A 17,882-nucleotide genomic window follows, 5' to 3' on the forward strand; every position below is an offset into this window, starting at 1 on the left:
TATTCCAGTTCTACTTTTTCAGTCTAACAGCTTTCAGAGTGGCTTTTTTGTGGCTTATAAAACTTATGCATCATTATGTGTTCCTGTGGAAGTTTCCTTCTGTGTGTCACATGTCAGGTTTGGCTGCTTGGGTGCTTCCCTCTGCACTTTGCAGGAGCCTGCCTGTCTCCCGTGGTGCTGCCGCTTTCCTTCTTTTGGCCTTGCCCGCTTTTTCTGTCTGAATCCACTGATGCTCTTTTTCAGCAGGCCATGGTCTATGGTACCCACAGAGAAAACTTCACTTGCACTGAGAAGTTTTATCCTTCCTTACAGAAAAGTGTTTTATGGGTTTGGGGTTTTTTCTGCTTGAAGACTTTGTTTTACAAAGTTTACAAAATTACGTCATATAACTGTGTGTCCCCAAAAATCTGGAAGTAGTGAAAATTACAGCCTTCATTAATTACACAATTAAACATTGTGTCAAAAGTCAGCGGGACTGCATGCACCACTTCTGGCCTTCCACCCTCAGCCTATTGATGGCTTCTCTTCAAAGGTCAAACATCACTGAAGTCCTTTTTCCCAAAGCAGTGTCCCAGATTCTGTTCCTGTTGGCATCAGTTGTGGTTTAGGCAGAATGAAAAGTCTCTGGAATTATAACTGAGCCTACCAAGTCCTTTTGCTCTTTTACTAAGAAAAGACAGTAAAGGTAAAATCAGAACTAGAAGAAGTCATGTCTGTCTTTTAACGTAGCTGCAAATACAATGTTGCTAATGTCATTATTAAATCAGCTGGATAGAAAAGGCTTTTTAATGAAGCACAAGTAGATGCTGTTTAGTTTGCAGAGTAATTTTCCATTAGCAAGGCAATTTACCACTGAATTCTTTAAAGAGCAGATCCCTAGCAATGCTCAAAATAAAGACCTACTCATGCAAGTAGAATTCAGTAAGTGGTGAAAAGAGGTAGAATAAACAACATTTATTCAGGAGCAAAACTAACACTACAGTTATTAAAGTTATCTGTGTAAAGAAGAGTGTAGACTGATGGGAGTATGTTAGATTCTATCAAGCAGATAAATATTTCTGTTTTCAGCTATCCTATAGAAAACATTCTGTGATTAACTTCAGTAGCACAAGAATATGTCCATTTGCAGGTGATACAGCAGTGAAAAGTATAACAGAGGAAAGTAAGAATAGCAAAAGAAATGTATTTTGTATATGCAGTTTATCAAATCTTCCTTCCCTTCCTTCAGCCCTGAGCAGGTAATTTCTCATTCATATCTCCTTCTAGTGATCAGATTAATCTTAAAGCTGTATTTGGGGAGAAAATATAACTGAATTAATGTCTGCAGCTTTCCTTTTGGAACTATTTCATTTGTTTATATTCATGGGAGGTCTAGGTTAGATATCAGGAAAAGGTTTTTCACCCAGAAGGTGATTGAGCTTTGGAAGAGGCTCCCCAGGGAAAGGGTCACAGCATCATGCCTGCATGAGTTCAAGAAGCATCTGGACAATGCTCTCAGGCTCATGGTGTGATCCTTGGGATGTCCTGTGCAGGGCCAGGAGTTGGATTCAATGATTGTGATGGGTCCCTTCCAAGTCAACATATTCTATGATTCTATGAGCAAATAAATCTTTACTAAATTATGTGATAAATGAGGGAATGTGGAGTGTGTTGGAAAGATGAAAACCCAAGAAAAACCCAAGAATGAGAAGTGGCATCTTCTGAACTGTTAGATGCAATTTAAAGGAATTAACTGACTCCTATAAATTCCCTGATTCAATATAAGTATTCCAGTCCTGTCTGGGATGTATTGAGAATTAAAGGAGGTAGAGTTATCTTATTAAAGAGTGGAGCACATGCACCCTTGATGGTCTAAATAGAGTGTGTATTTTGGGCAGTGGGTGCTGTCATTCCTCTTGGGAACCTTTCAGCAAGCACACTCTGTATAAACAGATCTGGTGTAGTGGTCTAAAACCAGCTATTTATATAATACACAAGTGAAATTTCATAGTGCTGTTCTAATCTCAAGTGTTTTCTTTCATAATCTCTTCTGCTTAAGAGGATCTGATAATTTTCATCTTATTTCTGCAGTGAAAACATACAAACCATAAATTTAAGTCTAAATCCCCAGGAGGATATCATTTTAAAGGAATATTGTGCCATGCATGATTCTCCCCTAGAACATTAAGCTGCCTGATGGTTTAATAATTTGCTATTTGAAGTACTGCATGTTAAAAGATGGAGATCTCTGTACTTGGGACTGCATCTGCTATCATCTTCCCTAAGTTTAAAACTTCTCTTAACTTTGAATTCAGTTAACTGAATTCCCCTCAGTGCTATTTGTCAATATATTCAGTAATTTTCTGCTTAATATTTAGGTAAATCAAATAATTCTGCTTTCAATTCTTTTGTATTTACTCTTTTTCAAAAGCCCTGTACCCTCTTTTCGTGTTGCATATTTCACCAGATTCTAGTCTAGCTACCACTTCATCAAGTTTTAAAGATAAAATATTTCATTTTAACAGTTTGAGTACAATGTGAATAACTTCACAGAATATTATTAAGGTCAAAGCTTCTGAATTTATGGATGTTTCATACTTACATCTTAAATATATGTTGTTTCATAATAAATTTTCAGCATGCAGGAACAAAACTAAAATGTTGGTCTCACTTCTGCATTTTGGTATTAGAATCAAGCCTCATTGCTTCCACCTATGGACAACCTAGCAATGAAAAGGAGGACTTTGAAATTGTACATATGTGTTTGTAAAGGATTTTGCTGGTTCTACCAGAAATGAAGTAAGCCTGCTGTGTTTAGTTCTTGCTCTGACCTGGAAACTTCTGACTCAGACTGGCATCAGGACTAGATCCAATCTCTCTTGCCCATGTGGATGCAACCCTTGTTTTCTCCTCTTTTGTGACAGGTAACCTGGGGTCCCAGCTGGTTGAGTATAAAGAAGAGATGTACATAACATCTGACTGTGGCAACACGTGGCGTCAGGTAGGAGGCATAAATCATCAAAGGAACCTGGAAATAATTCTAATGTACCAAATGTGATGAATTATGTAATGCTTAACTAATCTTTAGATACTCACTCTTTTGAAGGAGGTGGTATTATTATCTCCAGTTTGCTTGGAAGCTAAGAGATTAAGAACGTGATTTTCTAGGACTCAAATTGATCAAGCTGTCAGGTTCTGCTGAAGTTCAAATAGTTTGGTCTTTTTAAAGATCCTATAAGTATCTTATGCAAAAAACATAGTGTCTGTTTTGGTTTTTAATAATTTAAGTAATCTTCCTATGCTAATGATGAAGTGGACTTGGACTAGATCTTGCAGTACAACATTCTGAGCTAAAAGACACAGCTTAGGTACAGGGGCAAAAATTCTTCTGCTTCATAGTCTGAAAGCTGTTACTAATGCATAAACTTTTTCTTCATTGAAACTGAGACAGTTAAAAGATATTTTCAAAAAATAATAAAAGTTTTTAAGTCTTTTGGCATGATTTAATAAATTCAGGGACTACAAATACCAAAGTGTTAAAAAGAGAACAGTGATATCATAATGCTACTTGAATTCTGGATGGCTTTTTCTTCCACTGGCTAGTGTCAGTTCAAGCATTTCACCTTTCTCATGTGTTGTTTCCTAAGCTGCTATGTCTCAGTGTGGTGGGTTTGCCCTGGCTTGGTACCAATCTCTCTCTGTCACTGCTGTCCTCAGCTGGACAGGGGAGGGAGAATATAACAAAAAGCTCATGGGTAATTGGTTGGTCACCAATTACCATCACAGGCAAAACAGACCCAACTTGGGGGGAATTTATTTGATTGCCAATTAATAGCAGAGTAAGATAGTGAGAAATATACCCAAATCTTACACCACTTCCCCCTACCTCTCCCTTCATCATGGGCTCAACTTATTAATTTTCTACCTCCTCACCCTGAGCCACACAGGGGGATGTGGAATGGGGGCTGTGGTCAGTTCAACACACATATCTCTGCTGCTCTTTCCTCCTCACAGGGAGGACTCCTTACACCCCTGCTCCAGTGTAGGGTTCCTCCCACAGGAGACAGCTTTCAATGAACTTCTCCAACATGAGTCCTTTCCATGGGCTGTAGCAAGTTCTCCAGAGTGGGTGTTTCCCATAGGCTGTAGCCCCTCAGGAGCATGCTGCTCCAGCATGGGTGTCCTCTGGGATCATAAGTCCTACCAGCAAACCTGCTCCAGCATTGGCTTCCTGTGGAGTCAGAGCCTCCTTCAGACATCCACCTGCTCCACCCTGGGCCTCCATGGGCTGCAGGTGGATCTCTGCTCCACCCTGGGCCTCCATGGGCTGCAGGTGGATCTCTGCTCCATCCTGGACCTCCATGGGCTGCAGGTGGATCTCTGCTCCACCCTGAACCTCCATGGGCTGCAGGTGGATCTCTGCTCCACCCTGGGCCTCCATGGGCTGCAGGTGGATCTCTGCTCCATCCTGGGCCTCCATGGGCTGCAGGTGGATCTCTGCTCCATCCTGGGCCTCCATGGGCTGCAGGTGGATCTCTGCTCCATCCTGGGCCTCCATGGGCTGCAGGGCCCAGCTGCCTCACCATGGGCTGCTCCAGGGGCTGCAGGGGAACCTCTGCTCTGGCATTTGGAGCACCTCCTGGCCCTCCTTGTGCACTGACCTTGGTGTCTGCAGGGCTGTTCCCCTCTCATATGCTCACCTCTTCACTCCTGCTGTAGTTGCTGTTGTGCACTTCTTAAATACATAATCCCAGAGGTGCTACTGCTGTCGCTGATATCTCAAACTTGAGCTGAGTCAGTGGACCAGTGGCATGTCCATCTTGAAGCTGGCTGTAGGATGTGGGAAAGCTTCTCTAGAAGTGTCTCAAAGAAGCCACCCCAGTGGACTTACCTGCTACCAAAACCTGGCTGTGCAAACTCAATGCACTCAGCATAGGGGTATTTTTTTTCTCTGTATATGTATATAGAAACAATACACTATATCATATCGATGCTACTTATAATAGATATCCAGGATTAAAAAAAGCATCCTCAAAGGACCAAAGTGTTTTCAAAAAATAATTTAATTTCAGTTAGTTCAGCTGAAATAAAATTTTGGTATTTTTAAAAACCATTAAGTGTGAAAATATTCTCAGTAGTGTTACTGACTGAGCTTGGGGAATTTGAGGTTAAAAGGGAAAAATACAGACAGTTACTTATATTGCTGTTGTAGGGTTCCATTAGTATTCTGCAGAGTACTTTAAAAAGAGTTGGTTTATTTTTGTAATGATAATGTCCTTTGATGTTTAAAAGATAAAATTTTATACCAAAGTCCATCTTGAAATCTACTATACAATAAATAGGTGTGTAAATGCAAAAGCCTTCCAGGATTTACAGTGGGTACTGTGTTGTTTAATACTTCTCAGAGGCCTCTCATAATTTCTTGTCAGCATTTGCCAAAGTTTTATAGTTTTTCTGGGATGAAAAATAAGAAGAAAAGAGGAATGACATCAAATTAATATTTTCACTGCTTTTTATTTGTAGAGACACACAGGTAAATTATATATGTTACAACTTGACCCTGAGGTGCCTAATTATGCTGTAAAATCAACCACAAACTGATCCCTCATTGTGACAGTCTAAATGGCAAACAACATTGCTAGCTCTATGTTAATTGAAACTCTTCTGAAGCCCTTGAAAGAGCTTGCTAAATTCTAATATTTGTGATCAGAATGAAACTGTAGATTATTTTATGTATTTCATGGCTTCACTGTGCACAATTAAACAATTCTTTCAGAGGACAGCAGCACATTTCCTTTCTCTGCTGGAGTTCTTACAACAAAAGAGAAGGCTTCAGTCAGGTGATACAGGAATTTAGATAATTCAGTAAATTGCAGGTCTTGTGAGCTGGTGAAATCCTGTGCTTTGGCACAACACTTTGTCTGAGTTTAAGTCTCAGCCTTGGAGTCTTTGTGGTTGTCATTAATGAGGGCCTGGCACCTTTCTCACAAGCTCACATGATGTTACTGAGCTGTGTACAGAGGAGGAGAGGAGCATTTTGTGCTTGGGTAGAGAGAGAATGAAGAAAAGCAAACATAAGAGACTTTGGGGAAATTGTAGTGCAAAGAATTAATTAAACCTTTATTGACATAATAGCAGCATTGGTTCATAGGACTGTGGATTACAGGACTGTGGGGAAGGTCAAAGATCCTGTAATTCAATGATGTACTCTGAGAATCAAACCTTCCATAGCTTGCATTTGATGTGGTCATGTAAGGGTTCAGGAAGACTTACCTATAAACACAGCCAGAGTTCATAGACAGAAATGAATGCTTAAATAAGAGGTTTTGAAATTAAGTAAATTCTGGTGATAAATAGATATATCCAGGAAAAAAATCAGAAGGTTGGTGAGGTGGACAGTAAATACAGTCAAGTGATATGCTGGTGTCAAAACCCACAAATATAATATTATTAATTTTTTTTGACCTCTGTGTTAGGTCTAACATCTGTGTTTAGATAACATAGGCCTGTGATAGAGGCACAGTATCAAACATGCTTGAGATCCCTGCTCTGCTGCTACAAAGACCAAAGCAGAGTGGTAAATTTGTCTGTGCAAACCCTACAGTACAGCAGGCTGGGTGATCCTCTGGCATGCACTGAGCTCTGCAGTGTCTGCATCCCCACTTGTATGTCTTTGCACAGGTGCTGCTTCAGGGCTCCCCTGGTTGGCCAGGTAATGGGGATAAATTTATTATTGCATTTCATCCATGGTTTTGTGGTTGTTCCTGCATCCTGCCTGTGTCAGGTCATACTAGGAGCAAAACCAAGAATTGTTATTATAAACAACCATAGTACCACTTGTGCTACTTTCAGTTGTTCTTCTAACTTTCTGTTGCATAGCTGAGCTGGTTGTTGGTATATCTTGAAACCATCACTCTTTTGTTTGAAGAAAACTGAAAATTGTGGCAATGTACTGTACAACATTGCCCTGTAAATAGCAGTTGTGCTTTAGGAGATGATTGGCAAGCAGCTTAAACATCCATGCCATGAACTGGACTGTAGAAGAAAGGAATCTCACCTTGACATTATCATAAAATACATAGGCTTAGAGTCATAGAATCATTAGAAAAGACACTTAAGATCATTAAGTCCAACTGTTAAGTGCCTAGTGGACCATGAAGATGTAGCCTAAGGTGAACTCATGTTTATTTGAAAGATTTCTCTGTCTGTTACACCAGGAGAACAATATAATAAAATGTGTTAATGAACATGAAATATTAGGATACTCTGTTAAGTGCTAAGGATTACCTTATGTATACATATGAGTGGTTTTATTTTATTATAATACTGGTATCTGTTCACAAGTCTGGTTGCTGTTGTTATGTTAACAGCATCTGTTACAACACTGTACCTGAAATTCAGCAAAGTATTTATACACCAAAGAGTAAGAGAAAGGTCTGGATTTCAGAGGAAATGGCATAAATAAAAGGAAGAAGTCAGCAATAATAAACCTTTCACATTTGATCTGCTACCAGAGTAGCTCTTGCAGCAACAAAATGTTCAGCAAAACTAATGAGGTTACAGAGAAAGCCTTTTGGATGTCTAGGAACTAAATCTAGATCTCTAGAGCTTTAGTCTGCTGGTCTTTTGTTGGAATATTATTTATCTGTGTCAAATCCTTGTGTATCAAAGCAACTTGGAAAACCTTTGGTTAAGTGAGAATACATGTTTTCCTGCAGGCATTTTAGGAGATAGATGGTAACACTTATAAGCACACCAAAATAGGATGTAATTCCAGCATTCCAACCCTGAGGATGTCTAGCCATGGCTCATTCTGTGTAGAAAAGCTTCTTTTTCCAGATTTAAATTTAGTAATGGATATCACTTGAAATAAAAAAGTAATCTCAGGAATTTTTGTTTATTCTTGCAACTTCTGTAATGCAAAGTAAAATTGTATGGCATCTATTTTTCTAGGAGCACTTAAATATGCTCTCACTGGTGTCATGGAGCTGTCCCAATTTCTTCCAACAGATATTCTGGCCTGAAATAGCTGCTGCAGTGTTGGGACAGACGTTGAAAGAAAAGCATTTACAGCTAAAGGAAGCGGGTAGAATAGGAGTTGATATTGTGATTATAAAGCACAAAACGTGCGCAAAAAATTACAGAAATAGGTTATAAAAATCTTTTGCTGTAGTGGCTGGCTAGTAGTAAGGATCAGAATAGATTAATTGCCTGCTTTAGCTAATGAAGAGATGTTTATTAGAATTCGTGGCCTGCTGTGAACTCACATATCTTCATAGATCTGAACTTCATCTCTCATGCTGGCACCACCTTTGCCTCAATCCTTTGCAAAATGTTTGTCTTGGGCTTTTTTACCAGAAAGTAGAGATAAATATTTACCTTTGCGATAAACAGGCATGAAACTGTTCATTCTTTTCAATGTATTGAAGATGAAGAATTATTTTCATAAGGCTTTCATACATTTTGTTTATAAAAAAATTGAAATGTGTGCAAGAAGAGCATGAAATAACAACTGCATTAATATGCCTTTAACGTGTCCTCTGTGCTTTATAGTGTGCTAAAGCAGGGTTATTAAAATGCTACATGAAGAACCTACCATGGTGCTTTTCTGGGAAAGGCTGATTTGCATTAAGTGGTGCAGGTATCAGCTTCCTTTATCTTTGGTGCTGAAGCTATGGGAGACTTAGTGTCCCAGCACATCCTGTTGCATTTTGGTTTGAGGGAAAGGTCAAATAAAGTTTAGAGGAGGATCAAAACTCTGCTTGCTTATCTGACTCCAGCTGATCTCATCCTTTTGAAGTACATCTAAAATTAATGTCTGTCCTTTACGGAATTCTCTTCTAAAATACACAGCTGGGGGAATGAGTAGGTTGGACTATCAATGCCTCATATCAGGGGTTTGCCTGTAAATTGGCAACACTGAAAAACTGATCAGATACTTGAAGCCCTAGGATTCCCATAAAATATATTCTTACTAGATGAGAGGAAGACTGAGTTCTCAACCCAAATTAAATGCTTCCTATTTTTCAAGTAATTGTGAGTGTTGTGCTGTTAGATATTTTCACCCCAGCTCCAGCTCAGTCTTTCTGAGAAATCCTCTAAATGTAGCATTTCATTTTGCCAAAAGAAGAAAATAAATTACTATTGTCAGTATTTTTTCATTTACAAGGCAAAGTAAAGCTAACCTTTATCATTTTCACCTTTGCTTTGTGAAACCATACAGGAGACTGCATGTTTGTCTATGAAGGCTAAGTGTGTATAATTCTCACATATCACTTGGTTTTGTGTTTAATGAACTACAGAGGTTAATTACAAAAGTAAATCCTGTCTTGAAACAGATTTTAGATGTAAACCAGGAAAGGTATCTACCTGTGCTTTTATTTTAGTACTGCTAGTAACCTCTAGAAAAGGAATTAAAATAATTTATGAATTTTTTAATCCTTTGTACCATTAAATCAATATTACATGTATCTTGGTTCCAAACTCACAGTGGTCTCCATGGGACATCACATAATTGAAATTAAAATCACTGACACTGGAAATGCAGAAAACATGCTGGCACCAATTATTTCATGTTTTGTAGGTTCTGGGGAATATGTGAGAAAGTCACAGACAGCAGTACTTTTTCTTTTTTTCTTAGAATTAGACTGAAAAGCATTTTATTCTGCAGGATACACAGAATAAGGCAAACACCAAAGTAAGGTGATGGGTCACTTGGTGATATATAATAGGAAGGAATGCAGAATGGATGCTATGAGAAATATAAGCTTGGGCTAAAATCACTTTAGGCAGTTTAATCTGACTGTGATTTGAACCTGAACATTTTCTGATTCAGCTTCTTAATTTTCTTTTCTTTTACAGCTGGGAGAAATATAAGACTTAACATGACTTTTATGTTCTTTTCAGTTTGAAGTGTGGACATTATAAAGCATAAGTCTCTTAATTCTTGTTTGCTTGTTCATTTTATTTCAGCTGTTTTGTACATTTGCTTAGCTGGCCTTTTTTTGTCTGACTTGTAGGTCTTTGAAGAAGAGCACCACATCTTGTACTTGGACCATGGTGGAGTTATTGTGGCTATCAAAGACACCTCTATTCCTCTGAAAATACTCAAGTAATTCTACAGTCAATTAGAGTAGAGCTGTTGTGTACTCAAGACCTCAGGCAAAGTTCAGAGTTTAAGATAAGCATTTCATTGTGATCATGTATGAAGCACAGGTGGAGTCAACTTAATTTAACATTCATTGAGTCAACAAAAAAGCAGTTGCATGTTTACTTTAAGATTACTCCATGGTGCTGAAGATACCATGGCGTCATGCATTAATCATAATAAAATTTTCTTGCATCAGTGTAGGCATTTTTTGCTTAACAGACTGTTCTGGAACTATACAGAAGAAGCTGTGTTCAGCATAATTGTTTATCTGCTGCTGGCTGGCACCAGCAGTGCATGTTAGTGATGCTCAGCCTGTGCTGCTTATGTGGCTTACGTGGGCAGTCAGGAGAGTTCATTGGGACTGTTAAGTTTCTGTCCTCTCCAAGGGCCATAGGGAAATTGGAAAATAGCCCTGAGTTTCTCTGGCAAGAGCAATTTAATGTAGAGTGTGGGAGCCAACAGGTGAAGGACTTATTTGCGCTTATGTGCTGTGTAATTTGGTGTGCCAGAATCACAGCTCATCTGAGATATTCATGCACAAAGTAACTGCAGTGTGCATAGATCTTCTCATAGATGACAGTGCAGCAAATGGCCTTCTCAGTTTGGAAGGCAGGAAAGGTTTGTTACAAAGCAGTTTGGTATAGAATATCAAGTTTTAGACTGCATGATAGTGCAGCAAAACATGGTAACCTTGTGTAATGGCACACAGAACTATAATCTTCAGCATAAAAATACATCCTTAAAAAAGACATTAAAAGACATAAAAAGACATCTTTATCACTTGTGAATTGGCTCATTTTTGCAGACCTGTGTTATATACATGAATAGGAACTAGGCTCTGTACCTGTACCTAGGCTCTTTTTTATCTGGACTGAAAGCCATCATTAACCTACTGTCCAAAAGACCTGAAGGAAATGTACAGAAAAAAAGAGACTTTGGGATGCACATTAGAAATATGTTTTGCTGATTCATCAGTATCTTTTGCAAATGTTTAAGTGGATGGTAGCAGCCATGAAGGGCCATCCTCGTACTGGTGCCTGGAGTTAGTGCACCTCCCATGTTGTACCAGTTGGCCTCTCATGTTTCACTGGCCTCTGCTTAACAGGCCTTTAGCTCAGAGACTACTAGAAAGAATGAAATGTGAATTAATTAGCTTTTGAATCTTCAAGGTAGCAAGATAATTTGTTGACAAAGCTGTTTTTAATCGACCAGATGAATTTTATTTTTGTGGAAAATTTATTACACCTTCTCATAAAAATTTGAATCCCTGGATAAGGTGCTGAGAAGATCACATTAATATCATGCACTGTCTAGGCACACTCCATTTTGTGAATGAAAATCATAAGCTTTAGTAGTGAGGGGATTTTTAGAGTGCATTCTGCTATGTGTACCAATAGCTGTAAATTAAAGCATTTTCTGCTTTTTTCCAGGTTCAGCATAGATGAAGGCCAGACCTGGAGCACACATAATTTTACCAGCACTTCTGTCTTTGTAGATGGACTACTTAGTGAACCTGGAGATGAGACACTGGTCATGACGTAAGGTTTTGGTTTCACCTCTGTTTTCAGGGCTCTCTCTCTGTATGCATTTGCATAGATTTTCAGCTGTGCATGTTTGAGATGATCCTTGAGTCAGTGGCTTTTGCTTCTCACAGTCACACAGACACAATAATGTCTGAAGCTCCCTGGTATGTAACCTGTCTTTGAAATCATCTGACTGCAGTATTTCAAATGTTCAAATGAAATCTTGCAAAGTTACCACTGGGGAGAGTGGAATAATAGGACTGCTTTACAAATCTGAAAGATGCAGGGGAATAAATAACTATTTCCTCTTGGGTTTTTTTGTTTTCTACAGATTTTTAGTCAGATCAAAAATGTTAAATATCTATTGTCTTCACTGTGTAAATAACTATAGTATTGTCTTAGTAAATAGCACTGCAGTACTTGATGTAACCAAGCACTTTGCTATCAAATATTTGTTTTTATTTTGTGCAGTGACAGAGGCAGATGCTGTGAATAGAGTTAAAAATAACCAAATTCTGCAACTCAGAATTGTTTATCCTGTTTATCTGTGTTTTTCCAAAGGAGCAGGGACATCTGGATCTGAGCTGCACATTTTTCTCCATCTCTAGGATAAATGCTAGTATTTTAGAAGTGTTTGAGAGTAAAAACCACCTGTCCAGCAGGGGAGAAAGGCACATGCTGCCTGCAGCCAGAGAGGGGAGTGCAAATAGGTTGTTGTGTGTGCTTCTGTTGTAAGTTTGTGTGATTCTTTATATTCAGCTCAGTGTGTTCATGACAAGCTTTTTCTCCCAGGAGTTACAAATAGAGCTGCCTTTGACATGTACCAGTAGCATTTTCCTCAGGGAAAAATAAATTAATAACCCAGTGTATAAAGGACCCTCAGCAAAGCAGAAATCCTACTGTATGTAATGTACTTCCAAGGGTTGTGCCAAGTTCATAACACTGTGCAGATGTGGGGTTTGGGCTGTTGGTTGTTTCTCTCTTTCTTCACTGCCCCATTTATCCTCCATTATGCATCTATAACCTGAAAAGAACAGTATTATCCCATCTCTCTCTCTTTTTTCAATACAGGTTTATTTATGATATAATATATGCCACATGGAGACACTTATGCCTCTGAATGAAGGATTTCCATTGATTTCAGTAAAAGTAGATGGATCAAAAGCTTATCCCAAACTGTACTTAATAGCAGATAAAATGATGTGTGGTGACTGTATGCTCTGGGCTTGGGGTTCTTTCCTTATTAAGTATAATTAAAAACAGTGATTCTGTGAAGATGTGCTATAATACCTGGCTGAATGGGCTAAAGAGCTCTTTTAAAACATAATGCCTGTCTAAAATCATCTATCTAAAGTACATGGAGCTGCAGCTAGATTTGGTGCATGAGCCCAATCTGACAACAAAAGCATAATGTGAATTTATATATCCAAAGGCACAGCAAGAGTCTGACTCTAGTGTGTCATGCCAGGCTTGTGGGACCTTACTTTTTAGCTAAGTTTACTGAGCATGGACAGCATCAAACATTTAATAGCACAAACTGGCCCTGAAGATTCATGCAAATTTCCTACCAGATTCTAAAGACAATGAGAGGAATAAACCTGCAGTATGTGTTCCATTGTTGCCATTGTACCAACTTCCTGGTCTCTCCCACTACTTTTGACTATTTTCCCTTCAGGGTGATGTTGTCAGCCCGGTGGTGCTCTGTCTGACTTTATGTCAAGACCTTTTGTCGTTCTGTCTGGCTTAGTCCATTTTCCCTGAAAACCTATTCTTGTACTAAATTATTGTGCTTGACTTAATCTACAGTGATTTGTTGTTTTTGAGAAATACACATTCCCTGGAAAAAAAAAAAAAAAACCAGAAATCAACTATTCTATATTTTCATTTTGTTAGAAAGAATTTTCTTCCTAGTAGAACATGGTAAGATGACCTTGTAAATGGTAATGGAAATAAATTAATTGAGGAATCCCCAAATCCATTGCCAAGGACCTAGTCTGATGTATTTTCCTAGTACGGGAATTTGATTTTCTTCCTTTGGTATGGAATGTGCTTGAATAAAGACTTTGAATAAAGAGTATGATGTCAAAATCCTCATAAATTGGTAGAGATAGCATAATCCTGAAGTGGGAAGGTAATAACTGAAAAAATGTGCAGCAAAATTAAGGAATAGATAGTATTTCATTTAAAGCTTCTAGAATAGATTCACAAAAGAGTCAAAAGAATATTTTACATGTCCTGAAATTGATGTTCAGGTAAAATCCTGGTTCCGCTGAAGTCAGTCTGTGTGTAAGAGACTTCTCATTCTCCAGCATGGTGTCTGGGATATTGACTGGTCTTGTAAGTGGCTGGCACTTGAATTCCAGTTCTGTCCTCATTTATCCAAAATCACAGAATCATAAAATCACAGAATGGTTTGCGTTGGAAAGGACTTTTGAGACATTTAGTTCTACCCCTCCTCTCATGGGCAGGGACACCTACTAGAATAACTTGCTCAAAGCCCCATCCAGCCGGGCCTTGAACACTTCCAGGGATGGAGCATCCACAGCTTCTCTGGACATGGTCCAACACCTCCACATCTTTCTTGTGCTGGAGACCCCAGAGCTGGATGCTGCACTATGGATGGGGTCTCATGAGAGTGGGCAGAGTGGCAGAATCCTCTCTCTTGCCTTGTGGCCTGCAGTGCTTTGGATGCATTCCAGGATAAATTTGGCTTTCTGGGCTGTGAGCACACACTGCTGGCTCATGTTGAACTTCTTGTCAACCAAAACCTCCCACTCCTTCTCATCAGAGCTGTTTTTAATTCATTCCTCCACCCATCCTGTATTTGTGCTTGGGATTGACACAAACCAGGTGCAGGACCTTGAATTTGGCCATGTTGAACTTTATGAGGTTCACACAGGCCCGCTGCTCAAGGCTTCAGGGTCCCTCTGGATGGCATCCCTTCCCTCCAGTGTGTCGATTGCACCCCACACTTTGGTGTCAGTGGCAGATTTTCTGTGGAAGGACTTGATCCCACTGTCCATGTTCCAGCAAAGGTGTTAAACAGCACTAGTCCCAATACTGACCCCTAAGGAATGTCACTCATTACTGTTTTCCATGCCAAAGTGAAGTGGTCTAGTAGACTTTACTGAAGAAACAGGAAAATGTGAACCTGGCTGCCTCAAGTCTACATTTCAGAAAGTTTTGTGTTTTCTCCAAAACAGAGAGGAAAGCCAAATGTTGACTTGTCAAAAGTTTTCATAAAACTCTGTTGTCATCTGTCAGTCAACATTAATCTAAATCATTCATCGAAATCCCCTGCAGTATTCAAGATATGTACATACAAATGCTAAGGAAAATATGTTTTATTCCATTGTGCTCTGCAAAAGACTTAGTTAAGATTTTTAGGAGTTTTAGTGGTAAAGTATTCAAAAACTTTAGGAGACTCATTCTGTTTTCAATCTGTCTAGATTTCCATTTCTAAAGAGACCTAGTTAGGAGTTTAGAAAAGATAAGCAATTAAGTATTCATAAATTTTAGGGAACTTGATCTGTGTAAAAATCAACCTCTAAATGAGGAGCTCAAATCCAGTATTTATTGCTAAATTAATAAGTAAGGTTTGCTAAGAGATTTTCTCAACAAGTGTATTTTCATCAAAATAGTGCATGGACTAGTAGGTTTTATTTTGTTCTAAATTTGTAAGAACGAAAGTTACTGCAATCCCATTGAACAATACTGAACAATATTTTATAGTTGCAAAAATTACTTGCTAATACTGGATTGAGTAATGGCCTGACTCAGTGCAAAAGGAAGAATTTTTGTGTGTCTGAAATATTGATATTCCTCTCCAGAGGAAATAGTTAATGTAATGAAAGTTTCAAACATGTTTGAAATGCTTCTAAATCACATCTCAGCTTCTGGGAGTGTTTCCCAAACCAGATTATTTAGATTGCAGTGTAAACCCAGTAGGCCCAATAACATACGGTACCACAGACCATAGCCCCTTTTAAAAGGCCAATAAGAGGTTACATAAAAGAACTGCTTTTCTTTATGTCAGGTAGAATTAAAATCTTCCTTGTGGGTAATTGTATTTTTTCCAGAGGGCTATTTTTTTGTATTGTCTCACAGAATAACAACTTCGGATGCTGCTGGGAACTTTATGGCATCTCTGAACTCCTGCATACATATTTTGCTGTCTGGAATGCCCATTGTGTTCCTTTGGGCTCCTGGGTGATCATGGAAACAGGAAGATAGTCTAATTTTAACTTACTCAAAACCAGGTTAATGTTAATATGCGTTAGATATTAGGTAGAGCTGTCTGGATTTTTGTAACTGTTGATTCTGCTAGGAATGTCAACCTCACCTTTAACAATGTCAGTAGCAGTCAGCATTACATGTACTTTTTCAGACCTTATTGTCACACATGGCAGGACATTCCTTTTCCTGTCCTCTGAGTATCTTACTAGGTGAAGGTACTTCTCTGTGTTTTGAATTCTTCTCTACTGACTTGCTCATACTGCAACACTTATAAGAGGTAGATAAAGGTAGAGAAAGCCTCATTACAATGGAGAATAGCTGATTTCTGAAGGCAAATTCTGGGTTTTCTTTTCAGCTAGTTAATGTCTTGAATGAGAATCATTGCTCAGTTGTGAAATGGTTGTTCTGCTCTTTGCTTAAGAAGGAACATATCTGAGAGTAGATAGAGGAAATGTGGTGAAAAAAGCATTGAAAAGCAAACTGCTTCTTCTGTTTCAATCTAATCTAGATATCAGCTAATGCAGATGTACAGATCTCTGTTTAGCAGCGAGCCTAATGCTTTTGCTGTCCCCTCTGTGGACACAGATGTTAGCAGAGCAAGTCACAGCATTGCAGTGTCACCACCAAGTTGTGACTTTGGAGTCAAGACCTGGTACTGCCCCAGTCTCTCACTCTCACTCAAAAGAAATTTAGTGGGTAAAGTTTGTTCTTTAAATTTCTTTCCTTACAGTTTCATATTGTAGACAGAAGCACAGGAACAGGGTGCTTTCAGTGTCACTTTAAAACCCATATTTAGTATATTTTTAGGACAGATCTGTTAATATATGTGAGTAAGAGGAACTGAAAAGTTAGGAATTCATGTTCTGTAAGAATGTGTTATTACCTTGTCCCTATTTTCTGGAGGAGAGGACAGAAAAAGGTGATGAGAATTTTTCATTCAGAATAGGTTTTGAGTAATTTTAAGCCCTTTTCACAGAGAGAGTGTCCGAAGCTTTGATCCTCTAACTATGCTTCCCTTTTGGTTTCTATTTCAAATAAATTACCATTGCAAACTTAGACAACAACTAATTTTTTTTAACACTTTATTTGCTTTTGGTTGGGGCCTCAAACTATATTTTGCTCTCAAAATGAAGAAACCACAATTTAGATGACTGTAGTGTATTAACTCCAGCTCTGCTAGGTGAAGTCTGAATAAAGAATTTCTAATTGTGAGAGATTTTTTAAATATATGAGTAGGAAGAGTATTAGCTAAAGAATCCTAAAATTTTGCAAGTCTCCCAGATTAATTTGATCTCTAAGTAAGATGAAAACAGAGAGTTGAATTATGTAAAATCTATCCTCTACAGTGTCATATGTTTCTCTTTAAACAATTTTGTTCACTGTCCGCCTTGTATTTACTTCTGCATAAGACATTAGGCTAGGCACTAAATCTGCAATGTTTTCCAAACAGCATACGTGTTAAAAGGTTGTTCTTGGACAGGAATTTATCAAATAGATGGGAAAAAATGTTGGATGTAATTCACAAATATCATGGAGCCACTGAAATCCTGGCTGAAGTGGCAACACCCTGATTCTGCTTTTCCCCAGCACTACTCAGAACCTAAGCATTCATTTCCATTCTTTTTTCCCCAAAAGAGCTAAAACCAAGATGTTTTGGCATTAAAGAATGAATGGCAATTATTAGCTTATGGGAACAGGAAACAATGAAAAAACATATTTTGGTTCAATTTCAACTAAATTGTTTCCTCCCTTCATTTTTCACTTTGGCAGCCAAAAAAAAAAAAAACAACCCCAACCAAAACTCAAAAAAACCAGCCCAACCCAGAACCCAGAAACCCTACTCTTCTCTTTAGTGTATTAAGTATATGCATGTGTTTGTAGTTTAAGGCATTTAAATCATAGATGTCTCAGCATATTTGCACATGATCTCCTGTATACACAAGCACTTTTTATGTGCAGTTGCTTTATGTAGGCAGGTGTCCACTTTTGCACAT

General features: G+C 38.5%; 1 protein-coding gene across 1 annotated transcript in view; it reads left to right on the plus strand.

Moving 5' to 3' along the window:
- The window catches only part of SORCS2 (sortilin related VPS10 domain containing receptor 2), a 536,229-nt gene that overhangs the window by 470,193 nt on the left and 48,154 nt on the right, over positions 1 to 17,882 (plus strand). The window contains exons 13-15 of the mRNA XM_059470167.1: positions 2,904 to 2,980; positions 9,999 to 10,090; positions 11,560 to 11,667. Coding sequence (XP_059326150.1) covers positions 2,904 to 2,980; positions 9,999 to 10,090; positions 11,560 to 11,667 — 277 coding nt within the window. The remainder of the gene's footprint in view (positions 1 to 2,903; positions 2,981 to 9,998; positions 10,091 to 11,559; positions 11,668 to 17,882) is intronic.

The sequence above is a fragment of the Ammospiza nelsoni genome, chromosome 4 (genome assembly GCF_027579445.1).
Source record: "Ammospiza nelsoni isolate bAmmNel1 chromosome 4, bAmmNel1.pri, whole genome shotgun sequence".
In the NCBI taxonomy this organism is placed as follows: Eukaryota; Metazoa; Chordata; class Aves; order Passeriformes; family Passerellidae; genus Ammospiza; species Ammospiza nelsoni.